General features: G+C 42.6%; 1 protein-coding gene across 15 annotated transcripts in view; it reads right to left on the bottom strand.

The window, feature by feature from the left end:
* Window positions 1-17767: 17767 nt before the first annotated feature.
* Window positions 17768-26796, bottom strand: part of ZDBF2 (zinc finger DBF-type containing 2) — a 106780-nt gene continuing 97751 nt past the window's right edge. For all 15 annotated transcript variants that reach the window (XM_084778286.1, XM_084778285.1, XM_084778289.1 and 12 more), the window contains one exon: window positions 17768-25846. In XM_084778286.1, coding sequence (XP_084634412.1) covers window positions 19111-25846 — 6736 coding nt within the window. In that variant the 3' untranslated portion in view covers window positions 17768-19110. The remainder of the gene's footprint in view (window positions 25847-26796) is intronic.

The following is a 26796-nucleotide window of genomic DNA, read 5'->3' as shown; positions in this document are numbered from 1 at the left end:
TTTTTTTTCATACAATATATTCTGATTACTGTTTTCTCTCCTTTATCTCTTACCCACTTCTCTGCCTTCCCAATTCCATGCCTTCTTTCTCTCTTAAGAAAACAAACAAGTGCTTCCTGTTTGTTTTAGAAGTTTCACAAAATATACTCATATGTGAAGGAGATCCAGATGAAATTGCCTACAGTGGGGAAGTCCACACTGGCCATTCCTTGTCACCAAGTGAATCTTCCAGTCATATAACTGGGTAACATGTAATTGAGCTGTTGAACAAAGGAGTCCCATGGGAACCCCCAAATAACCCATACTGCTGCCAAGACTATATAGGTTGCTTGCACAAAATGACAGCAGGGCCCCATTGCTGAAGGCAATGTCTATACGACTCACTAAACATAGAGATGTTGAGCTGGTGCCTACACAAAGCCTTTCAGGCTTATGTGCTAGAATCTTTAGTACAGAAAGGTTCTATGCCAGCTAACAAGTGAGAAGTGTAACACCGTTTGAACTACAATGGTGTGCTGTCTACAAGATACGCTAGGGCAGTGGTGGCACAAAACTTGTGGGAGTAACCAACCAACATCTGATTTGACTTTAAGTCTACTCCACAAGATGGAACCCATACCCAACACTGTTGGATGACCAAGAATCCAAGACTAGATAGCCCAGGGACCTTGGGAAAAGCCAAATACTACTTAAAAATTATCAATAAAATGACTCCTAATAATATTCTGCTACACTCATAAGTCAGTGCCTTGTTCAGCCATCATCACAGAAGTTTCCTCCAAATGACAGGAACAAACACAGAGACCCTCAGGCAGACATTACGGAGATAGTGAGAGACCTTGGAAGACTCAGCTCTAACAACAATGTCTCCATCAAGCCCTTCCTCTCAGAGTTCATGGAATCCAGAGGAAGATGAGGCAGAAAGAGAGTGAGAGCAAGAAGAATTTAGGACACCAAGAAAACAAGGCCCTCTAAATCAACGTGAGCAAAACTTATGTGAGCTCACAGAGACGGAGGCAGCATGCACAGGACCTGCATGGGTCTGCACCAGATGGGGTCCTACAGCTGAAAGGAGAAGTGGACACATGCCCCCACCCCTAACCCAGAAGCTGTGTCCAATTGATAACCACTTGCAAATAAAAATTTAGTTTTCTCCAAGAGAATCTCATTAAGGAAAACAAACTACTTTTAAGTGCAGGCTGCATGCCCTGCAGTAGAGTGCCAACAGAGAGCAGGCCAGTGGCATCTTTGGAGGTTCCTTGTCTCATACCGTTGTAAGACGGCTTTACCATTTCTCGTTTTATTTTCATTTTAACTTTAAAAAAATCTTATTGGTATTTTTTTCCTTCTCTCTTCTTGCCCTTGTGTATATATTATGACGACCAGTTTACTGTTTTTACGGGATTCCTGAGTGTGCGAATGCATGGGTCTCTGTTTCTTCTGCCTTCTCCTGGCATCTTTACCTCTTGTTTGTTTTGTACTGTTCCAATGTGTTAGTTTCTGTTTTTATATTATATTATATTATATTATATTATATTATATTATATTATATTATTATCCCTTAGAAGCCTGCTCGTTAAATGAGACAGAAAGGGAGACGATATGGAGGGGAGGGGAAGGGAAGGAAGGGAAGGGGAGGGGAGGGGAGGGAAGGGGGGAGGGGAGGGGCTAGGAAGAATAGAGGGAGGAGGAATGGTAATAGGATTTTTTTAAGTCTATTTTCTTTTTCCCTTTCTTTTGTTGTTGCTATTTTGTTCTTTTGTTTGTTTTTGCCCTACACACACACACACACACACACACACACAGTTTCTCTGTGTAGTCCTGGCTGACATGGAACTTGCTCTGTAGACCAAGCTGGCCTTGAACTCAGAGATCCGTCTACCTTTGCTGGGATTAAAATTATGGGCCGCCACTCACTGGCCAGCAAACAAATTAATTTCAATAAAAGGAAAGATTTTTTTGAAAAAGAAATATATTAACACACACACACACACACACCGAAACAAAAAGACACTGAGTATTTGTTTCCTTGCAGTTCTATAGACCAAAAGTGTGACGTCATCGCATCAGCAGGGCTCAACTCCTCCTGGAGACGCTGTGAGAGCAGAGGACTGCACCCTTGGGCCAAATGATTCCAACCTCTGCCTGTGTCTTCACAGTCTCTCTGGAGACCGAGACAAACATGCAGGTGGTCTAAAGGGTTGTTAGGACTGCAAGTTTGCAAGCTCCCCTCTGACTGGTGCCTTTTCCTTCTCCCAGAATGAGATTTCTGAAGGAATTCCCATTTCTTTGGGGTCCACTGTTTCAACAGTCAGACGGTCAAATTTACAGACACTGCTCTCTCCTTAGAACATCTGCACTTCTGCCAGGCCAGTCACTGCCCTTCTAGTCCTCTCCTCTCCCCATCTCTCCGCCTCTTTCTAATAAGGACATTTATAGAGCTCACCAGATCATCTCAATGCCCTTAATTATATCTGAAAAGGCCCATTTTACAGGCAAGTGCGCACTCACGGGCTGTGGAGAGGAGGAGAGGACATATCCTTGAGAATCATCAACCTAGCAGAGCTGGGTTTACAGCTTACCGGCTGCCCTGATATTTCCGTTATCCATTTGGTTGGCATTAATACCATTCGATGCAATCCAGCCAGTGCCACTGCCTCTGCCTCTGCATGCACTGTTCTCTCACATAGCTAAATTGTGATAAAAGATTGGCCATCTGCTCAACCCAAGGCTACTCTACCAGTATCCTTTATGGTGTCCATAGCTCCCACTGAATGAGCCTAGCGTTAGTGCTTCCCCCTCAACCCAGTCGCTCTCTTTTCTAGTCTTCCTTCTCACTTCCCAGGGTTATTCCAATGGAAGCTCCTCTGCCAACTTCTTCTTGGCATCTTCCTCCAAGTGACTCTGAGTCTGCCCCCTGATACTCGAGTGGTCCAAGGCAGCAACAGGCAACAGGGAAGGCGAGGACAAGGTCACTCACACGTCAGCTGGAAATGAGGACCTCCTTGCCCCAGGGCCACGGATGACCTCCAGGCAACTAGGCACAAGGTAGAGACGTTGATGCTAACCTCATTTGTGATGGATCAGGAGAGAGGCCACTCGGGTGTGTGAGACCTAGAGAGCAACGCATACAAAGGCAATGCAGTCGGCTGGGTTTTACAGTAGGGTATTGTTGCCAGACAAAGGATAATGGGGAAATGAAGGCAGTTAGCAAACATTTAAAACCTAAATGTGAGAGCCAAGGGGCCTCTCTGGCAACTTCCAGAGGAGCTTTATCTCCTGCAGGGAGAGAACAAACACAGCTGTGGAGCAAATCCTGCATTGCCAAATGCCCCAGCTGATTGGACACTCCTATAATAATAGTCTGTTGTATGGAGACCCATACTCTGGATGAAAAGCAAGGGACTCGGAAACATGAAACGGAGGGAGATCTGCAACAGCTACGGCTCTCAGAGGTTGAGAACAGACTTAGGCCACCTCCCCCTCCAAATTAACAGTTTGATTTCGCACTTCCACAAAAGCAGTACGCTCCCTCGCAAGGCAACTGCCTCTGATCTCAGAAGCTTACCCCTGACTCTCACATGCCAAACCAATTACAAGGGTCTAAAGCCCAACCCAACGTAGCTGTGTGTGCGTGCTGAAAACGATAAGGGGAGATTAGATAGGATGTTCTAGCAGAAGGCACAGAAGATTGGATTTCAAGAATGCTCCATCAAGTCTTGTCCAAGGGTGAGTTTGCTTACGTACAGACACTCTCCGAACACAGGATTTAACACTCTGGCAAGGCCACAAACAGAGCAGACCGTCCGGGAAAGTGTCTTTAAAACCTTAGAGGAAACAGCCTTTGCTGGGTAATCTGGAAATGCAAGAGTTGTCATGGGAGGCAGTGAAGAAAGTAATTAGAAGATTTGAGGAATGAGGCATTCTGGGATTGATACATTGTTTAGGCAAGCCGATTAATCAGAGGATTATCCTATACAAGTGACACTCTGGTCACGGAGAATATCGGAAGAGTGGAAGGATATCAGCATCCCTAAGGCGTTCAGGGTGGCAGCAGGAGAGGCAAGCACACAGTGACTCATTGACAGCACCAGGAGCCTGGTTGTAATGGGTAACTGTCCAGCGGAAGTCCCTCAGAAGCTGGGCAAGGGACACCTGGCCTTAAGCTCATCCAGGTCCAGCCAGTTCACATAAGCAGCTTGAGGAGAAAGTAAAGACTCCTATCTTAAAACTTCTCCTTTCGTTTATCCTTACTGACTACCTAGAGACTCGCACCTGGCCAGCCGAAGCAAGTGGAGACTATCTGAACTCCATTTGGAAAGGAATTAGCTCTCTGTGTCAAATCGAGAAATAAATGGAGACTGCATCACAGCTCCAATCAGAGGTGACTCTGAGCCTTAGAGGCATCAAGAGCTCCAACCCAACCACCACGCTTGGGCGTTGGCTCTGTAGGGAAGAAACAGTTAAAGTGACCGTCGGCGGTTAATCATCAAGGAAGCATATATTTGGGCATGTGAGTGAGGACTTTTCTAGATGTTTAACTGAGGAGGGAATTTACACCTTGAGTTTAGGCTGCAGGCCTGGGCTGCAGAACAAGGAGAGAGCAAGCATTGGTCCCTCTCTGCTTTGTGACCGCAGATGCCCTGTGACCACATGCTTCGTGTCCCTGCCACCGCTCTCAGGATGCCTTCGCCACTGTGACAGACTGTACAAACAAACCTCCCCTTCCCTTCTTAATCTCCTTTTGTCACATTTTTTTTCAGCAAAACAAAAGTCACTGAAACTATAGCACCAGCCAAGGACAATAAATGCAGTAAACTTTGAACCCCTACCCAGATCTAGCCAACAGACAGGACGTTCTCCACAGTTGAGTGGAGAGTGGGGACTGACTTTCACACAAACTCTGGTGCCCCATATTTGACCACGTCCCCTGGATGGGGAGGCCTGGCAGCATACAGAGGAAGGATAGCAGGTTACCAAGAAGAGACTTGATACCCTATGAGCATATACAGGGGGAGGAGGTCCCCCTCAGTCACAGTCATAGGGGAGGGGAGTAAGGGGAAAATGGGAGGGAGGGAGAAATTGGAGGATACAAGGGATGGGATAACAATTGAGATGTAATATGAATAAATTAATAAAATATATTTTTTAAAAAAGTCATTGATACAGACTATTGGGACTGGGAAGTGGGTTTGTTGCTATGGTTATCAGGACGACGTGTTCTGTAGGTCTGTGGGACTTGTTTGTGGGAAGATGGTGGGATAGTTTGAAACTGAAGGCTAGGGAAAGCCTAGCATGCCGAAGGCAGAACTTAATAATCCATTCTGGTGGAAGCCGGCAAGAACAGAATGCCAGCACAAAGTCAGAAGGCAAAGACTGTGCTCATATAGCTTTCAGAACCAGCCCAGAGCCCATTCGTATTACATTCCTTGGGGGAGGGGAAGGACGAATCTAGCTGCTGCCTGCCTGGGTTCTGAAGACTTTAGTGGGGTTGAATTCAAAAGCGCTAGACTGATTTGTCAGGGGAACTTTGCAGACAGTGTAACTTCCAGGCTGTGGCATGGTAATTGCTCACCACTCTTGGTCAGAGCCGTAGGGAGAGAGATCAGAAACGCATGAAAGAATGTGCAAGGAGAAGAGTGTGAGGAAGTGTAAAATTACAGATAAGGCAGGGAAAGTGAAAGCAGCTGTAATTGTTAACAAGATCAAGGCCTGCATTACTTCTTTTCACTGATGTCTCCAAATATCTGAAAGCAAACATCTTAAAAGATGAAGGGCCGGTTTTGACTTACAACTTAAGTACACGTACAATCTATCAAGCAGGAAAACCATGACAGGAAGGGTGTAAGGCACTGGCCGCATCTGTGATCAGGAGGCAGAGCTGACAGAAAGTAGGACTGGACCCATCAAAGTTCAAAGCCCACAGCTAGTGGCTGACTTCCTCGGCAAGACTCCAGCTCCTGGTGGGTCCACAACGTTCTGAAACACTGCCACCAGGTGGGGGTGGGGAGGGAAGGGTTTCAAATGTGTGAGCCTATGAGGGACATTTCCTATTAAAAACACAACAGCACCTGGGCTCTTCACTGGGACAATAGGAGGACACCCCACTCATCAAAAGCTGCCACTCATCTTTAAAATAAATAAATAAATAAATAAATGCAGTCATTTGAACAGAGTCACTAAACTGGGAACGCCGCTGAAAAAGTTCCCTTTTCAAAAACAACTGCACAGGGACGGTTTCCCAGGTTCAGCCACCACGGCACGCAAAGGCCACTGTGAGTGTTGTAGAAGGGGTCAAGGACTCTATCTTGAGCTGGCAGTGGAACGCCACAGTATTGTCCATGTGGCACTTGTTTTGTACACGTGACAAACGCAAGAGTTACAGGATCGTGGAGGCTGCCCTCAAGAGCGCGGAGCAGGTCTAAGGCTCGATAGATACAGCAGGGCTGGATTCCTTGGCAAGGAGGTCCTGAGAGACCAACATGTTGAGCTCTGAAGGTGAGCTAAGTTGTAATGGAGACCCCAGAATGTTGGAGATGCCAAGCCATGGGATATCTGCCAAGGAAAGCTTAAATCAAAGAATGGAGCTGGCCCAAGAGAGAGGCCACAGCGGATATAGGTAGCGGAGCTATAGGCTAGGGTGACCCAAGTCTGCCGGAGCCCAGATGATGGTTCCACAAGCCCCACGTATTAGACATGTACCTTCACAGCTCTGTGATTTCTATGCTGGTTTTAGGTCTTATGCTCTCACGATTCTGTGTTTTCTATGCTATTTAGGTCTTATTTTGGTCCAATCTTCCCTTACTCTGCCTTATCCCTCCCTCCAGGAATGGGGTGCTTATTGTAGTCCATGATATAGTTGAACTATATGCTTTTTAAATTGTTTCTACAAGTGCTCACAAATAAAAATTTGTCCAGAATAGCCAAGCATGATGGTGCACACCTTTAATCCCAGCACCAGGGAGGCAGAGGCAAGTAGATCTCTGTGAGTTCAAGGCCAGCCTGGTGTACAAAGTGAGTTCCACAACAGCCAAGGTGGTTATGCAGAGAAATCCTGTCTCAAAAAAAAAATAAAACTAATTTGTCCAGATGGAGTTAGAGAGATTACTCTGCAGTGAGGGGTAGTTGGTCTTCTTGCAGAGGACCAGAGTTCAATTCCCAGCACCCAAATGGCAGCCCACAACCATCTGTTAATTCTAACTCCAGGCAATCCGACTCCCTTTTCCAGGCTCTATGGGGACCAGGCAAGCACATGGTATACATACGTACAGGCAGGCATTCATATACATTCAAAAGGCCAAGGGTAGAAGATTATAATTTAAAATGTATGTGTTTGGGTGTCAGATCAATAAGGGATGAGCTCTGGTGTTTGATCATCGTTGTCAAGTTAACTGAATTAAGAATCACGTATTTTGGCATGTCTGGATTTCAAGAGACGTTAAAAGAGGGAAGATGCATGCTGACTGTGGCCATCACTGTCTTTAGAACTAGGGTCCTGGACTGGATAAAAAGTAAACAGTAGCCGGGCAGTGGAGTGGTGACACATGCCTTTAATCCCAGCAGTTGGGAGGCAGAGGCAGGCAGATCTCTGAGTTCAAAGCCAGTCTGCTGTACAAAGTGAGTTCAGGACAGCCAAGGCTGCACAGAGAAGCTCTGTCTCAAAAAACAAACAAACAAACAAACAAACAAAACAAAAACAAAAACAAAAAACAAAACAAAATAACAAACTAAGCAGCAAGTTTGGCGTCGTCATGTATCTCTCTGCTTTCTGACTGCACACTCAATGCAACCAGACATCTTATATTCTCACTGCTCAAGCTAAAGTCTATCAAGCCTTCCTCACTTCCTCACCATGAACTAACTCTGCATCAACGTAAACCTCCTCTTCCCCAAGTCACTTCCCCCCCCACCCCCCCACCCCCCACATATTCTGTCACAACAATGAGAAGACTAATTAACAAAAAGGAAAATACTTATTATGTAGACTCATGACCAGCAATGAATGGTGTGGTAGACAGCTCAAAGGCCTGGAAGAAAATTCTGGAAGACTAACATAAGAAGGGCTAGAGCAGAGGCAAATGACCAATGGGGATGAGCGTGAAGTATACATTTTTCTATCACACACTAATGCCCACCGGAAGCAGCAACCACTGAAGAGGCAAGAAAGAACTAAGCAAATGAGAGGGCTCGGTCGGTAAATGCCAATGAAGACCAGACTAATGAGCACCTCAGTGGAGGACTCACTGCGGCAGAGATGGAGGCGAGCTTATGGGCTTAACAACATGGGCTTTTGCTCAAAGCTGCCAACGAAAGGGACCAATGCTAGTCACTTAGTAGCAAGTTGACTACAGTGGACACCTTGTATTGGCCAATGATACATCCTCTCAAGAACAGAACACTCATTTCCTGTTTGACCTTACAGTTCCTTCTACCATCTGGTCACCATCCTGATCTTAGAGCTTGCAGTTGCTGATCGGTAGGCACAACCCCCCCCCCCCCACACACACACACACACGAGCTTCGAGTCCCAGCACCTGGGAAGCAGGTGGGTCTCCAAGCTTGAGACCAGTCTGATGTACAAGAGCCAGTTCTAGGGCAACCAGGGCTGCCTAGAGAAACCCTATCTAGAAAAACAAAAACAAAACCCACACAAAAATTAACACCTACTCTACTAATAGTCAAGAAAGCACATGTCAATATGCACCTGAAAATCAACCAGCATGCTCTGTCAGGCTGGGAAAAGGGCCCGCTAAGGCGATAGATAACTCTACAATGAACTAGGATCTTCCTGGCATGCAGAGAGACCATTATAGCCATAGGGAATTTTCTTTCATGAACAACTTGTTGCTCAGAAGCCCGGAGCGATTAGCTGACGATCTACAGCTGTAGGATCTTCAGCAATCACTTACACATTTAGGCTGAACCCATGATCTTCCTGGCCTGTCCAGTTTACTGAGCCGCTGCTGACAATCTAGAGCTTATATTTTGGGCGACTACTTTACTGGAACTCCTCGAGGGGGCGGGGGGGGGGGGGTGCTCGTCGAGGTTTTCTCAGCCTGGCATCCCTGAGTCTGAGACCTCTCCTTTCACAGGGGACAATGTGCACGAATCTGGTGGTGGTTTGAATGAGAGTAAAGCCCCATAGGCTAACAGATCTAAATGTTTGTTTGCCAGTTGGTAGACTGTTTAGGAAGGATTAGGAAATGTGACCTCGTTGGAGGAAGTGTGTCACTAGGGGTGGCCTTTGAGGTTTCAAAAGCCCACACCTGACCCTGTCTCACTCTTTCTCTGTCTCCTACCTGCAGACCAGGATGAAAGCCTGCTCCAGCACCACATCTGCCTGCCTGATACCATGGTCCCTGCCATGGTGGTCACGAATCAATCTCAGTGGAAAAAAAAATTCTCTTCCGCGTATTAAAAAGTCAAAAGCTAGTTAGAAGTGATGGTACTCCCTTTAATCCCAGCACTCAGGAGGCAGAGGCAGGCAGATCTCTGTGAGTTCAAAGTCAGCCTGGTCTATAGAGCAAGTTTCAGGACATCCAGGACTACACAGAGACACCCTGTCTTGAAAACACAAAAACAAGCAAGCAAGAAGCCAAAAGCTATGTGGGAAGTAATAAAAGATTAATCCTTCCATAATACCAGTGTATGATGTTTAAATGTTATCATACACAAATTGAATATATAGCTCTATATAAGGTGATTTCAAGGTGAATTATAAAGGGAAAGGAAATAAGATCTGGACTTCAAAGTCTGTGGGCTTTAACAGGAGCCACTTTAATGGTACCGCTTTTCAAACCACCACAAGACGACTCTCAACCAAGCAACCACTTTCAGTGGGGACAAGGGGACAAACCAAAGATTTCAGACCCAGATAGGGATCACCTGTTAAGCTGCAAATAGTTACCTTGACAGAATCAACTCAACTGGTGGCTTTTCCCACCTCCAGGAGAAAGATGTAATATCTTCAAGTGGCTCTGAAGTGCTATTTCCTCTCACTCATTAATCTTTATAATTTATTCTACACAGTTTTTTGCAAACTTATTGCCAGCCGGATATCAAGTTAGACGCTAGAGAAATATTAGTGCATAAAGTAGATGAGTCTCAATTCTGATGAAATCTGTGTGCTGCTTAGGAAAACAGGCACACAGAAACGCATATGCACAAATTACACCAAGGCTTAAGAAGGGAAAGTATTTGATGTGAGGTTGAATGCAGTACACTTATCACACCTTTACAGAGGCATGTAGTCTAGCAAGAAATGTGAAACATACACATTTTTTATAGAAAAATATATCTAAAGACTTTTTGATTCCAGGATTTCTAGTCTTTTTTTCTTCCTAGTTTTTGTCTATTAGTACAGTTTGGGAAAATATTTACCTACTTTCTGTGATGACTCTTTTTGGTTGTCAACTTGACTACATCTGGAATTAACTAAAACCCCAAAAGGGAGGTCACATATGTGAGGGAATTTTACTTAATCTGAAGTAGGTGGCTCCGTGTCTACTCCAGATCTTGAGGCAGGAAGGCGCACCTTTAATCTGGGCTGCATATTCTGCTGGGAATCTAAGGACGTAGAAAAGGAAAGCATTTGCTCCTTGTGTGCTGCCAAGTCCTTTCCTTCACTGGCAGCAGAGGCGCCTTCTTCAGGATTCTAGAATCTACTGAAGAAATAAGATCTGGCTGTATGCACTAAGCAACTACTGGATTCTTGGACTTTCTGTTCACAGCAAGTCATTGTTGGATTAGCTGGACCACAGCCTATAGAAGTCGTTCTAATAAATTTCCTTCCTATGTATTAAAAGATATACATTCTATAAGTTCTGCTATTCTAGAGAACCTAATACACTGTCTCATGGATTTCTTTTGGTTTTGTTTTTAAATTAATATTTATAATTTTTTCTATTATCTGTTTTTTTTTCTGTGTATAGTCATAGTCTCCTGTTATTTGAGTATTTCAACTTTTTCAATTTAAAGAAAAAGGTATTTGAGAGTTGGGGAGATGACTCTGTAGGTAAACCACTCACTATGCAGGCATAAAGATCTGAGTTTGAATTCCCAGCACCCCAGTAAAAACAACAAAAAACAAAAAAATGGACATGATGATGCAGGAAAGGAGGATCCTGGGGGCTTTTAAGCTACAGTATAGCCTCTTGCCTCCACACATGCACGCATGGGGACATCTTCACCCCACAAGCACACACACATGCACACATACACACAAGGATGTGCTAGGATCAAATCCAGGGTTCTGTGTATACCATGAAAGCATTGTTCCACCAAGCCTCATTCTCAGGCCCCAAACTTGCATCTTATATGTGACAGCCCGGGTTGTTTCACCATCACTACTTGAGAGGTTACTGATTTTCACAAGCTGCTTCTACAAAAGCTTGTGCTCCCTGGACTGTGCAGCCACCGACCTCTTTGTTCATTGAGCTTTAGTGGTGAGCTAATGATAAGTCAGAATTACAACCTCATGAGAACCATGTGTATGCATTATCAGGGTTTGCCCTCAGCTCTCAGACAGTCCAAACTCTACCTTAGCCTCTCTACTTGAGTAGGGTCCTTTTTACACCAGAGATGAATGAGGTCTTCTCTGGATCTTACAGGGCATGCGGTCAAACTTTGTGAAACTTTTTAAATCACCAGGAACTATCAGAGCTCTCCTAAGCTCCCTTTGACACTTTGCTTCCCAAACTGCCCAGATTTGACCAGGCTCTTGCTTGCTTTACCTTATAATACCATCCTAGGTAACTATACTGTTAGAAAACGTCCAGTGAGTGTTCAACCGATGTGCCCTGAGGACAGTGTTCAGCATAATGTTAGTGGGGATTTTCCATAAACAACTAAGGCAGGTCAAACAGTGCCAGTTCTGGGGATAGGGTTTTAGAGGCATATCACAGTAATATATCCTTGGGAGCTGCAAGGCTATTTGTTTTCATAGAAACTGAATGCAAAATCTGCTGGTTCAAGGCTACAATAGAACTGGAAAGTATGTACTGACAGGAATTCAAAATGCTACAAGGTGTATGATCCTAAAACTTGGAAGGGTTTCCTTAATATTCATAATAGTACAGCAAACCTTCAATTTCCAGAGACCAAAATATCTGGTTTGACCTTTCATCCAGTTTTCTCATTGTTCTTGAGAAGGGGACAGATTTAACAGAGGTATTCATTTCAACACTCCAAAAGCACCAGACTGTATGAAAATTTCTGGGATGGTGTTCAAAAGTAATTTTTTAGCCACATGAGTGGAGAAAAGCATGATAGGAGAATTATTTGTCAGCTTCATTGAAGTGTAGGCTGCAGACAAATTTTAACCAATGTAAGAATAGCTTGGTGGGTTAGTATTTTTGTTTTAACTATAAACATTTGGTGTAAAGAAATGATAGTTCTTGAATCTGTGTAGTAGAAAGATCAGAGCAACAATTCCCATGCCCTCAAATGGTAGTGAAAACATTGTTAAATATCATTTAGTGTTGATATGCATACTAACGATGACTTTGTATTTTTCCTGTGTCAGAACACAGTCCAGGAACGGAGTCGAGAGAGAATTCTGGGTGCTTGTGAGGAAACTTGAGGAAAGCAAGGCAAGAATTCTGCTACCCAGTTTCTTCAAAACATGGAATTGCTCTTGGAATATATTCTCATGCCCTTCCCGTGGAGAAATGGCTTGTGTGGGTGTAGCAGCTGTCAATAAAGAAGTGATTGGCCAATCAGCTGGGCAGAAGGACAGGAAGAGGAAAGCGGGACTTCCTGGTAGGGAGAAATTCTGGGAAGGGAAGAAAGCTGTTTGTCAGGAGACATGGAGGAAAATAGAGATGTTCGTGGCCACTGAGAGGAAAGCTGGCCACGTGGCTGAGCATGTGGCTGGAGGAACAGACTGATGGAGCGCAAGCCACCCCAGGCATCATCAGATTAACCAGTGATTGGTTTTTATGTGGGTCTTGAAGGTACTAGGATTAGCATAGCTCAGAATCTGCCCAGCATAGTGCTTACAGCTTAAAGATAAATCACAGTCTGTGTCAGTCACTGGGGGAATCAGCTGGTTAAAGGAAATGCCTCATTTTTTGACTCCGTTCTCCCAGGTCTCATGATCTGTAAAGTGGCAACAGACCAGTGGTCGCTCCTTTTCTCTGTCCCTCTCAACCAAGCCCTCCTCTACACTTGAGTTTGACATTTTCAGATTCCACACATAGGTGAAATTAATTTATATGTACTTAGCTTACTTCATTTAAAATAACATCTCCCAGGTTGATGCAAATTGTCAAATTTCTCGTTTTAGGTTTTGGGGTTTTTTTTTGGGGGGGGGAGGGAGGTTGTTTTGTTTTGTTGGCTGGATAGTGTTTCATTGTAAACGTAACACTGACTTTAAATCCATTCACATGTTGATTGTGGAAAAACTTGTAAGTGAAATGGTGAAAATTTTGTGTGCTTAGCATGTTATTCTCCTAATCACACATGTTCAAGACTTAGTCAAATTCAGTAGCAGAATGGGCCCAGCTTCACGCCTGGAATCCTGGTGCTTCCAAATACCACGGTCAGTGTATGCCGTCTCCAGGACATAGTTCTTGAATGCATTCCCATATAACTCTTGCTTCTTAGGAAATTATCCAGTCTTGGAATTATATAATGAAATCCACACAAGGCTCACATGTCCAGTGCGAGGCATGAATACTAGACAGGGGTTGAGAAATTGGATCTCATGATTATTCCGTAGACTATTTCAACTCATGGAATCTGTACTACAAAGTATTCATGCTTTTCTATAAAATGTATTTCTCTAATCCGAGAGGTTAAAAAGAACTTTTGCACAAAATTTTACCTATGGTGAATGAAATAGGCTATTTTGACTGAAAAAGATGTAAAAGAAAAATGTACCTATCTCAGCAGAGAAGTGTATAGCTCAGTAGACCACTTGCCTCTTATGTTTGGATGCTTGGAACCCACAGTTGGGCCAGGTATGTAAATATGTTGGGGGAGCAGGGATAGAATGTTTGTTAAACATATACATAGATTGCCATCTGTCTTATGCGATTATACAAATTTTTTGTTAAGCTTTTTGTTTGTTTGTTTTTTGTTTTTTGTTTTTGAGACAGGGTCTTGCTATATAGCCAGAGCTGGCCTTGAACTCTCAATAACCCTGCTTTGGCCTCCTGAGCCACCATCGCACACTCAACCCCAATTTGCAGGGTGTCTTTCAATGCAGTCACACTTGCCCTTGAACTTGAACCCTCCTGCCTCAGCCTCCCCCAAAATGGCAAGGATTGCAGGTATGTACCACCAAATTTTCAGTCACAACTTCCACAATAGTTGTAAAAAGTATCCGTGAGACGGGTGTGCAAGTGCAGAGACCTTCCTGTAAGTCTAATGCTGTGAGTTTGATCACTGGAACCTACATGGTGGGAGAAAACTGACACCTGCCAACTGTCCCCTGACCTTCCCACATGCACTTTATTACATGTGAGCAAAATACACACAATAAACAGATCTAATGAAACTTTAAGTGTAAATTAATTTTTGAAAACCTCGATGAGATGCACCCCTTCCCCCATTTCGGTGATTTTCAAAGGGTTTTTTCATAAAATAAGGACAAACACAGGATATATTCTACCACCACATTTATTCAAACTGACATCACATGGCTTCTGTTAATACACACTGAGAACACAGAATTCCAAAAAAAGAGAATGCACAGATTACAAGAAAACATTAGACAAGCTCAAACTCAAGGATATTCCACAAATAACCCAGTACCTTCAAAATGCCATGCTACCAAGTACAGACAGGCGAGAACTGCTCCACACCAAGGAAACCAACAAAGTATCCATGAAGTCAATAATTGTGGATCAAATCCAGGACCTACAAAGGACATTTTGGGATAATTTGTGAAATTTGAATAAGGTCTGCAGAGTAGATAGATGAGATCAATGTTGACTTCCTGATTTTGACAGTAAGTATCTAAATATGCAGGAGAGCGACTTAACCAAGAGGCTGCCACCAACACACTTCCTGGCTCTGGCACAACTGGATTAAAACCAGCAATCTGTTGGTTATCGTTCTCAGATTTCAGTTACCTGCAAGCAATCCATCATGAAAGGATTGAGAGCATGAGCTGACGTGATGCTGAAAATGAGAACTAACTGAGCACAGGGAAAAGAACGTCACACTGGGCAGGAAAAAGAGTGTCAAGATCACGAGAGCCACAAGAACGCTCCAAAAGTCAACTCTGCTGTCCAGGCTCAGATCTGAGGAGTAATCAGGTAATAAGTAAGTAAGAGCCATGAAAGGTACAAAGCTAGCCTCACACCTGCTGCCTTTATCTGCTGTCAGGAGACAAAGACTCTGATGGTAGTGTCACTAAAGACAACCTGAGAGCTGGAGGTGTTAACACAGCAGCAGAGCACTTGACTCACATGCACAAGGCCCTGGACTCAACTCTCAGAGGCATACAAATAAAAAATTAAAAGGTAAGTAAATTCAAAACTAATTGCTAAAAGGTAATTTAAAAACCACAACGCTCAGCATGCTATAACACAGGAGACTCTCAAAACTAACCAAACAACAGCAACAAAACACAACTAAACAAACCTAATCATGATAAATGAAACAAGGCAAAGAAAAAAGAAAAAAAGAAAGAAAAAAGGGGGAAAAGAAAAAGATTACATGAAGGTATCGTTTTTATGAACTAAGCAGGAAAACCTAAGGAAGCAGAAACTAGAGGGTGGCCTCGAACTGGGGTAGGAAGGGAGGGCAACTACTCTATGCCTCAATTTCCTCACTTCATAGTGATCGTTATAGTATCCAACAAGGCTCCCAAATACAAAGACCAAAGGACACAAGACCATTAAAGCTTAGGACAATGTGCTGCCCTCAAGAAGAGCTCAATATGTACATACACTAAAGTTGGGCATCAAAAACATCTCAGAAATAAACTGCTTTCCAGGTTTAAAGGTTATTAAAATAAATAAACCTAGAAATAACATAAAGATCCAGCAACAAACTACTTCATCCTCAACACAATCCTTATTCAAAGCAAATAATCTTTAAAAATTAAGCCCGTGGCTTAAAATACTTAGAACTTTCACATATAAAGTATAAGGACAAAGGGAAATGTTTTAAATTATTCTTTTTTCCCCCTTAGTATCTGAGTTCATTTGAGTAAGAGATGAGAAAATACTAAGTCTCCTTAACCTTCAATTCCTTCAAGTTGGCATTTAGTATATAATTCTGTAACTCCATTGATTCTACAAAAGTAGCAACTTGTTGTTGTAAAGAGTAAGATAACTCTCATTCTAGCAACATCCCCAACCAACAAATTCTGTAAGTCCATAATCCTGGGGTCAAAACCCCCTATCTCACCATTTTCTCATAAAGTCTTCCACGTCATCCTGCCGTCGCTCTCATATGCTATGGCACTAGAAGACAGGGAGGTAGATGGAAGGCTTGGGAATTCTCTACTCCCAAAAGGGGTCAGATGGTGGTATGGATCCTCAATCCTTTCAGTGCAGGTGCACAAGAAAAACAGCTGCCCCATCACTCCACCAGGCAAATTAGTGGTTGTTTAATTTTTTGAAATAACTACTCATCTGAGTACAACCTGTGCATCTTTGGTTAAACTTATTTTCTCGCCAGCATCAACATTTGCATTCTCTTATTTATCATCTCTCAGGCCTTTTACAAAGTTACTTCAGACTTGATTACTCTCTGATTCTTTTTAAGTATCTCCAGGAAAAGGTTCTAACATGAGGAGAGAGTACACACAAATTTCAATATTTAATAAATTTATCTTGATAACATCAAAACAAGTTTACACTTTAAACTGCATTATAAAAAATACATCGGTCTTCACATTAGTTTTACATGGAAATATATAATTATTTGAATATTTAAATATAGCTTTTCTTTAAGCAAAAAAAAAAGTGTTGCTCAGAGCCCTACAGAAATAATTTAAATGCACAAATGCAGAAAAACACTCTTTACACAATATTGTCCACACACTGCATACACCAGGACAATTACAATAAAAATCTATTTAAGATACCAAAAAGGACAAGGTTAACAAAATATTCACTGTGTTTGTAATTTGATGTTTTACTATTAAAAGAATATAGTGCACTCTTGACCACACAAAATAACCGATTGTTTCAACCTAGCCTGAAAATTAAGCCAATATTTATGTAGACAAAGGGGCACATCTTATGTCCTATTGAATTCTGAAATAATTCACTTCCAATTTAACTTAAGTTTTGCAATTCCAAGTTTCCAAGCTTGCCTAAAATAATAATCCTTACAAGAACTTAGTAAACAAAATCATCATTTCTATACCAGATATTTTATATTTTTAGTGATGTGAATTTTACATATGAATTTATTCCTTGCTTTCCCTTAGAAGAGCTTCCAATTTGTTAAAGAAAATATTTTTGAAGTTTAAATTTTGAAATGTAAGTCTCATCTTCATCGCAGGACATAATCATGGATATAATCTGGCCTAATTATATAATAGGTCATTTGGGTATGAACTCTCACTTTTAACTTTACTAATGCTGTCTGGGAACTACAAAAGATATTAATACCTGCAAACAAGAGTACTTTTACATGTTTACTTCATAATCAGTGGAACAGTTTTCTCCCTTAGTTAAAATCTGAGGGGGTAAAAAAAAATCCTTTGTGGCTTATTGAGATTTTTTTAAGGAAATAAATATGCTTGCATATAAAGAGGCAAGGTTGAAGAAGTTAAACACATTACTTTCCGACTTAAAAAAAAAAACACATTTGTCCACTCTTTGCAATATAATTACTGTTTATATTTAGAAGTAAAGAAATGACAATAGTATCACCATTAACGACTCACAGATTAAGTAATGGCCCCTGAAACAAAACCACATTGATATTTCATTAATTCTAAGGTAACACAGTTTTATCTCTGAAATCAAGACACATCTTAACACTGACTCTAGTTTCAATAAAATATAGTAGTTACACAATAAAGGGAAACTCTGTGTTTCCTCATAACATCAATTACAGAAAAAGATCCAGGTCTTGACTGAACAAGAAAAGGGGATGCGTCTGCACCAGCTCAGTCAATGACCCTTAAAGGAATATACTCAAGTACCAGAGGCTCACACTGTGTATCCAAGCATCTTTTATCTCAACTGTTAAAATCAATTAGGTAGTTTAAGATAAAATGTCACATTGGTTTAACCTTGAACTATCTAGATAGTTTAAGATAATTAGATAGTTTAAGATAAACTGATGTATAAATCGTTTTTCACTTGTAAAGTGGGTCTTCAGGTTACTAGTTTAATTTTTCTGAAATGTTAAAATTATCTGGATTTTCATTTTAGATCACTAGTAAGGGGAGGAAAAGTAGCTTTGAAGTCTAATCAAGTTGGCAGAATCTTTTCCACATAAGATTTAATAATGTGAATGAGAAGACTTGTGGGCGGCTGTGTCCATAGGAGGAAAGCTACAGACTTGCAGATCCACTTTAAATGATAGAAAAAGAATTTTTTTGTCTATAAAAATCACCAGGCACTTTAAAAACTGGATTAAATAACTATTTTATGGAATGCCTTTAAAAGAAAATTACATTTTTGTGATCGTTTAAGTAAATCATATTCAAAATTTGAAACAGCACAATGTCGCTTTTTATTTATCCAATTAGACTATTTTTGACGATTCAACGTGGAAGCATGGTAATCAAATAAGTAGATCTGTCCCAATTGTTTAAAAATTGACATTAATAAGTTTGCTATGTTCATTCTCCCAGTGTTATAACTTTTTGGCACAAGATTTCCAGAGGAAATGAATACGAAGGTGATGTAAGGGACAAAATTCTATACAGTGTGCTAAATTATAAGACAAATTAAGATGAAGCTCTTCTACAGAAATGGGACAATGGTTGCTTTTAAATCTTTAAAAGAAAAAAAAAAAGGACCCTAAACACTAATTTTAAATGAATATAAAATCTCTGAAAAATAATATCTGTAGCAAAATAGTGTAAGGTCAGTTTCCCCACCAAAGCTGGGAAAAGTGTGTGCAATCAAGTCTCAAATGTGTTCCATCTAAGTGAAGGACTGAGCTCTCCATCTTCTGTGACACATGCTTTTATTTTGCCTCATTACTTCTCGATTTGCTTGCAAGCCGTGTCACCATCCTGTCAGTAGTTGTTGCAGAACTCGAGCTTCTCAGGTCATATTCTCTCACAGGAAACAGTCTCTTCTTTCTGCGGTAGTAAGTTTTCCGGTAGTGCTTTACTCCTGCAGCATTGGAAAGATTGGCAGGCACCTCTGCAGGCGCTGCAGTAGCACTTAGCTGCTCTTGAGCACCAGCTGGGAGAACTGAGGCCCTCGAGAGCGAAAGCGCTTCAGCTGCTCTCTTGGCCTCCTTTATCTTCCTGGCAACTATTTTCTTCTTCCTCAGTTGCATTCTGATAAGAACAGTCTTTGATTGATGCTTCCGGCGTGTGACACCATGGCATCTAGAGACGTATTTCCTAACGATGTCGGTTGCTTTCATCTGAATCCAAATAGCCAGTTTTTCTGAAGCTAGTTTTGACTTTTTCCGGAGAACCACTGTTTTATAAGCATTTTTGATTATGGAAGATTTACTTTTAGCTAACATCTTCTTTTTCCAGTATTTCCTAGGACTTTTGTTTTCAACATCCTCCTTTCTAACTGATTTGGGAAAATTTTTGGCACCATCACGACTTACAACAGTTTGCTGGAAATTATCCTTTGGAACTTCAGTAGCACCCACATTTGAATTTTCTTGAAATGAAGACTGACTGGTCCCATGGAACCTTAATACGGATCTTTTCGGTGTTGTCATAGAAGATGCTGAGGCCAAGTTTTGTCTGTTGGCACCATTCTCTCCTGCACTGGACCTTGAATCACGCCTACTAAGATCAAGAGGTCTGTCTATCTCGGGTCTGTCCAAGTCTGGTACTGTTAGGTTTTGTGGAGGATTAATTACAGTTTTCTTACGCAGTGGGCCAGAAAAGGTGCGGTCTTTAAAATTGTATATAAATCGTAAATCACCTCTAAAGCCAGTCTCCGTTTTAGGTGGTTTCAAAGACTGATCTTCCTTCATACTTAGAGAAGAAAAAATATAGACTAAGGAATCAGGCTGCGCAGGCTCTAACACTTCAGTCTGTGATGCAGGTAACTCAGTTGTCCCAGTCTGGGTTTTTTTTTTTTTCTGGCTGTCACGTTGGAAATGCTTCCTTTTTGGTGAGTCCTCTTCTTGTCCCATCATTTTCCTTTTCTTCACAGAACTTGCTTGAGTTCCACATCTGACTCCTCCTGCCTGGTTCTGAACAGCCAACTGCCCATGTTGCTGATGATGCCCCTCTGCTAGGGAATAAGACGGTTTACCTAAGGCCACTGAAAAGTCACCGGTGTCTCCTACTTTACCTTCAACATACTGAATTGATGTGGTGTTCTGATTCAAGTCAGACCAGGTAGTCTTTCCTTCTTCACCCAAAAAAGTGTTCTGGGTCTCAGAGCCACCATCATAGTAACTGTAGTAATGGCCTTGAAATTCCTGTGCGTTTGTTTTCACGTCATCGTCTCTCGTCTGAGACCATGTTTTCCCAACAGATGAAGGAGGGGCCTGAGGTGAGGCTTCAGGAGCTCGTTCATTAGGATTGCCTTCTGCAGTCTCTTCCGCTTCTTCTGCATACATAGGGTTTGGTGGATATTCATACTTAGTTACTCTCATGTCAAAAGTTACCTTCTTACGATGGCGTGTTCTCTTAGCAGGCACAGGCTGGTCAAAGTCAGAGTCAAGTGAGGCATTATACTGAAAATTCAGCTCAGATCCGTAAGCGTTAGGGCTAACTGTACCTGCTAACCTCCCAGCTGTTTGGCGGATCACTGACACAGCATAGGCACCACGGTCTCTCCAAAGGCTGTCTTGACCAGTTCCCTGTAGTTGGCGAGTCGTTGGCTGAGTAGTATCATCAAAATGAAAATTTCTTTTAAGACTATTGGATCCATGGCTCTTCGCTTCTGGGGCAGTACGATTACGACGGGGCCGTTGTAACTTGCAAGTAGTGGGCTTATCAGAGGCATCAACACTGAAATTGAGTTCATGACCACAAGATGGACAAGTGGAATCTCCCAGAATAATATAGTCATTCTTCCGATTTATTATTTTGAAACTTTCCTTAGACTGGTTTGTCACTGACTGAGAGGCTTCATAATGGCAACTGCAGAATTTACAGTAGTACTTTTCTACTGCTGTGGAACCAACAGAATCTGTGCTTATCTTACTGCTTTCTTTGGCAGTCATCTGAGGTGGCTCAGTTTCTAGCTGAAGAGGGATATTTGAATCAGAAATTACTTCCCGGTCACAATCACTATCACTGGACACAACATCCACAAACACCACCTGTGGTGAGTCTGTTTCTCCATCTGATGTTTGAAGCTGGTTAACTACTATCTGGAAAGAGACATCGGAATCATACACCACTTCAGGTGCACAAGACTCACTGCACTTCTTCTCCAGGTCGGCTTCTTTGCAAGCCACCTGTGGTGGGTCAACTTCTGACTGCAGATGAGCACCAGAATTGTATGTTACTTTAGAAGAGCATGGCTGAAGGGTCTCACTGTCTGGGTCATCAGGATTCTCCTTCTGGAGGCGTACTGCTTTGATAGATACATCCTCCACAGTCGGGTCTGTCACAAACTGAACAGGATCATCAGAATTGTAAGTTGGTTCAAAATCAACTAGCTTGTAGCTCTTATCTTCCAGGTAAATATGGTCTTCCTTCAGGCTTATTTCCTTGACAGGGTTCTGAGGATGGCCTGCTACTGCCTGGCAAGGATCATTGGAGTTACAACTCATTTCTGGACCATCACGGGGACCAGCACTCACTTCAGGACCACAAGGACTGCTGCTCATTACTTTCGAACTGCTACACTCTTTTTGCAGACGTTGTGGTTTCTGAATCACTGAGCAAAAAATGACATTTGAAACAGGCACTATTCCAGGGCCACAGGGCTCACAGCCGTTATCATTTGTACTAGCATGTCCCCTCAGTACATTTATTTCTTGAACAGGCTCTTGGGCTGTATTAGTCCCAGACTGGAGCGGTTCATCAGAATGAAAGTTTGTTTTTGAGCCACTAGATTCAACAATCTTATCTTTTGCTGTATTAGTCCCAGACTGGAGCGGTTCATCAGAATGAAGGTTTGTTTTTGAGCCACTAGATTCAACAATCTTATCTTCCAAACCAACATCATCTTCCCGGTGGCTGGTCTCCTGCACTCCTCCAGTTTGGCCAGCCAGCGGCTGGGGGGCATTGGAATCATATGTCATTCCAGAGCCCTGAACTTCATCCCTTTTACCTTCCTTCTGACTTTTGTTTTCACCACTTTCACTGTGCTCATGAGCCTGTGACTGGGAAGAGTCATTAGAATCAAAGCTTACTTCAGAACCACAAGACTCATTTTTCCTACCTTCTAGCTCAACGCGTTCAGGCTCCAAGTCTGTTACTTCAGGTGCTTCAACTACTGACTGGACCGAGAAACCAGAATCTGCATTTGTCTCAGAACAGGTGTCTGGACTGTTATCTTCCAAGGACGTCTGATCATTACTGTCAAGATTTATTTGCTTGAGAGCTAGTTCAAGTTGGTCCATTGCAGAACGAAAAGAAACATTAGAATCATGTATTAATTTTGAATAAATAAGTTCACTGATCTTCTTTTCAAGGTCCTTTGCCTCTTTTTTCCACTCATTCATTTTTGAGATCACATCAAACTCTTGCTTAGGTAGTGAGTGCAAACGGCCAGCAGAATCGGCACTTGCTTTAGAATCGCCAGGTTTGCCGTCTGAGTCTTTCAGTCCAGCATGCTTTTCCTCTGAGGCTGACTGAGGTTGGCTAATGACTGAACCAACACAACCAGCAGGATTCAGATTTACCTCAACTCCTGTAAGCTCAGTATTCTCATCTTTTGGGTCAGCATGGCCCTCTTTCAAAGCAGCTGGTTGCGGTTTTTCAGTCATTAGCTGAGGAAAGACATCAGAACTGGAGGTTGGCTGAGACCCACCACACTCATCCTCACTCTTGACTTCTTCAAGATGCTTTGTCTTTCTCTTTGCTTTCTTACCTACATAAGGTTGTGTCACTGGGTGAGAAGTGGCAGCAGCTGAACTTACTTCAGAATGAGATCCTGCACTTTCACTTGGTAAGTCAGCATGTTTTTCTTTTTGACGGCTTACATTTTTGACAACTACTTCACATTTATGAATAACTGACTGAAAGGGGGTATGAGAATTCAATCTTGTTCTAGAAATACGTAATATAATGGGCTCCTCAGACCGTTTGGGCTTTGAGTTAGAGTCACGATCCAAATTTAGTTCGGAATCAGCAGGTTCCTTTTCCTTTTGTTCTATGGGTACCTGCTCCTCTTTGGGGGGACTTATCTTTTTAACAGCTACTTCAGGATTAGTCACTGAATGAAGAGGGGCATTAGAATCCAAACATATTTCAGAACCACTGGGACTGCCATTCTTCCCTTCTTCCTGAATGATTACTTCTTTGACAGCTACTTCAGGGTGGTCATTTCCTGAATGAAGAGGAATATCAGAATCATATGTTATTTCAGAAACACAAGATTCATTACTCTTATTTTCCAGATCAACAGGTTCCTCCTCATACACAGCTACTTGAGGTTGGTCAGCTACTGAGTCATCGGGAATATCAGAATCAAAAGTAATGTCAGAACTACTTGACACACAGTTTTCATCTTCCAGGTTAAAGTCATCTTCGTTTATTCCTTCAACATCCAGGAGAGATCGCTCAGTAACTGACAGAAGTGGGGAATCGGAATCAAATGTCAACTCAGAACTGGAGCAGGCATCGCTCTTAACTTCTATGTCGACATTTAACTCATCGAGACTTACGTCTCCCCAAGCCCCTTGAGCTTCATCATTAGCTGACTGGTAAGAAGCATGGGAATCAAAGCTTAGATTGGAAACGCCAGAGTGAACACTCTGAGTCTCTAGGTCAGGATCTACTTCCTCAGGAGTTACTGGAGATTGACCAGCCTCTAATTGAGCATCAGCATGAAAACCCACTTCAGGACCACGAGACTCAGAGTTCATATCCCCACGGTTGGTATTCTTTGGGTTCGAAAGATTTGTTTCTTCTGTTTCTCTCTGGGGTTCCACAGCCACTGTTTCAAGAGAACTGTCATGTTCAGGATGTGCTTCAGCACTACTGGGTTGCTGTTCATTTTCCTGTTGGAAAGCTCTGTCTCTTGGGCTTCTTTCTTCAACAGGCATTTGGGGACGGTCCAGAGCCGCATCACTGTCAGAACTGAAACTACTTGACCCGTAGTTCTCATCAACCAGGTGTGCTTGGGCATTCGTCGGAGGTATCTGCTGTCGCTGTCGTGCTGCTGCTGAAGTCTCATCCACTGAGGACCCAGAATCCTCACATGGTTCAGAGCTGCCACTTCCATAGCTCTTGTCCACCAAGCGGCGGGGCATCTGCGTAGGAAGGCTTGCTGCTTTCACAGGCTGTGGGGGACGGTGACTAGTTGACGGAAGTGAGTCATCACCATCAAAATTCGCTTCAGAGCCACTAGACTCATAGCTTTCATCAACCAGACTAATGAACTGTATGTTCGGTGTGATTACTTGAGACTGGTTGGTAGCCACCTGCCGAGGATGGCTGTAATTATCTGAAGTTGCCCCAGAAACAGTGGGTGTTTCATTCCTAGGCTGTGTATCATCGTATGTTTCTTCCGATACGCTTATTTCTCTGGCGGTCAATTCAGACAGGGCACTCAGTGACTGACAAGAGGACCCACAATCAAAACTCATATCAGAACCTCTAGATTCGTAGCTCTCATCTTCTGGATCAACTCCCTCTTCATCTTCCTCTTCCTCCTCCTCCTCCTCCTCCTCTTCCAAAAGACTTAAGTCATGAACAGCAGCTTGGGAATGACCAGGTGTTGGCTGAGGAGAGCCATGATCAGAACTCAGTGAGCGCTTCTGTTTCAGAAGTGCTGGCTTGTTAAGAACCAAACATGTTTCTTCTTGGGGACGAACCGTATTTGAATGAGATGCCTCATGACGCTCTGGAATGGCACCTTCATGGGTGTCTGCTGGTGGTGTGTCAGTCTCACTCAAGGTTCCTGCTGTACCTGCCCCTAACTCAGAAGAAGACTCAGCTCTTAAAGAACAAAGCTCAGCACCTGTTAGCTCACGGACTCGCACGACAGGGGAAAAAGACGCACCCTTAGCTCTCAGATTTCTCTGGGCAAGCAATTTGTCTAAATTTATACTTAAAGGTTTCTTTTTTGGGTCTTTAGTTTTGGGTTGAGATGCCGGATTGCTAGAGCCCTGATCTGGGGGGTCAAAGTATGTTTCAAGGTTCTCTGTGTCACAAGCTGGAAAGGAATCTGAAGCAACTGCCAGTACTAACCGAGGAACACTGGTAGCCGCAACTGGTCTCTCGAAAGAGCCTCTAGGCAAAGAGCTGGCAGGAGCATTACAAATCACTGGGGGACGCACTAACTTTTTTCCACTAGTTGTAGCCTGAACAACACCGACTGAATTAACTTTTTTCACACCACTCTCAACTTTATGAGCCAACTCCAAGGACTGCTGCTGCCCCCGCTCCAATTTTTGAATAACTGATGGTCGAACTGCTGCCTCCGCACGCTCCTGAGAAGGACCAGGTCTACAGTCTATCTCTTCAACAGATGCCGAATCCTCGGAGTCCACCTCTCCACTGCTTTCTGCAGTGTCACCCTCCTTCTCATCCGAGTCGTCCAAAACAACCACTTCAGGTAACTCAGGATTTGCTGCTGCCTCATTTGGTGCAGATCTAAAAAATAAATTTTAAAAAACCATTAAAATGTCCCTAGTTTTGGCTTAAAATTCGTGGTATTATTTTCTTTTTATTATGGACCATTCTTAAGAGAAAAAAAAAGTTATCTTGCCAGACTCTGCACCCCATGTACTTTAGGAAGCTGGTATAGAAGATGCAGGAAGCCCACCAGTTGCTACTTCATAAAGAAATGTCTCCTATACAAATTGAAATGAATCTCTGTATGCACTTTTCAGTTATCACAATAAACACTGCAAAGTTTGACTCAGAGGTTCAGGATGTCAGCTGCTAAAACACCTGCCAAGGGTGTGCAAGGCCCTGTTTGATCCCCAGAACCTTAAATTTTAAGAGCTATGTCAAAAAAAGACAAATTATACAGTTAATTCTATCTATAAAAGTGCATGTAAGAAGCTAGTCCTATCTGTTACTTTTAGGAAATTGAACATAAAAGTCTGGTACTTCAAAAGGAATATAAGGAATATGTACTTGGCTCCCTTTTTTTAAGGTGGTGATCTGGCTATGCTGCCCAAATTGATCTTTCTTTTGGATGAGCAACGCTCCCACCTCAGCTTCCCAAGAAGTTAGAATTACAGGCACACTACCATCACACTGGGCTTATGACTGTTGAATGTTCCTGTTTAAAGATCTGAAATTTTCTATCTGAAAAGCTGTCAGTTCATTTCTTATACTACCATCAGCACAACATGCCTGATTCAAAACATTTTAGGAATCTGTCTTTCATACAGATGAGCAGTTGTCCTAAATATAATGCATAGTCCTAATTCAGTCATAGCCATCACCTACTAAGGGTTTTCTACTCGTTGGTATACACTCTACGGTAGGCACTGCGCAAATTCAAACAAAAGATGATCTGGCTCTTAAGAAGCATTCCGTTAGCAGCAACATGCAGTGTCAAATGTCAGTATGATCTTATTTAAACCCACAGA

This window comes from Acomys minous (genome assembly GCF_964271855.1).
Source record: "Acomys minous genome assembly, chromosome: 4".
Classification (NCBI taxonomy): Eukaryota; Metazoa; Chordata; class Mammalia; order Rodentia; family Muridae; genus Acomys; species Acomys minous.
The sequence above is the reverse complement of the archived record's forward strand: the minus strand, read 5'-3'. Positions and strand labels throughout refer to the sequence as shown.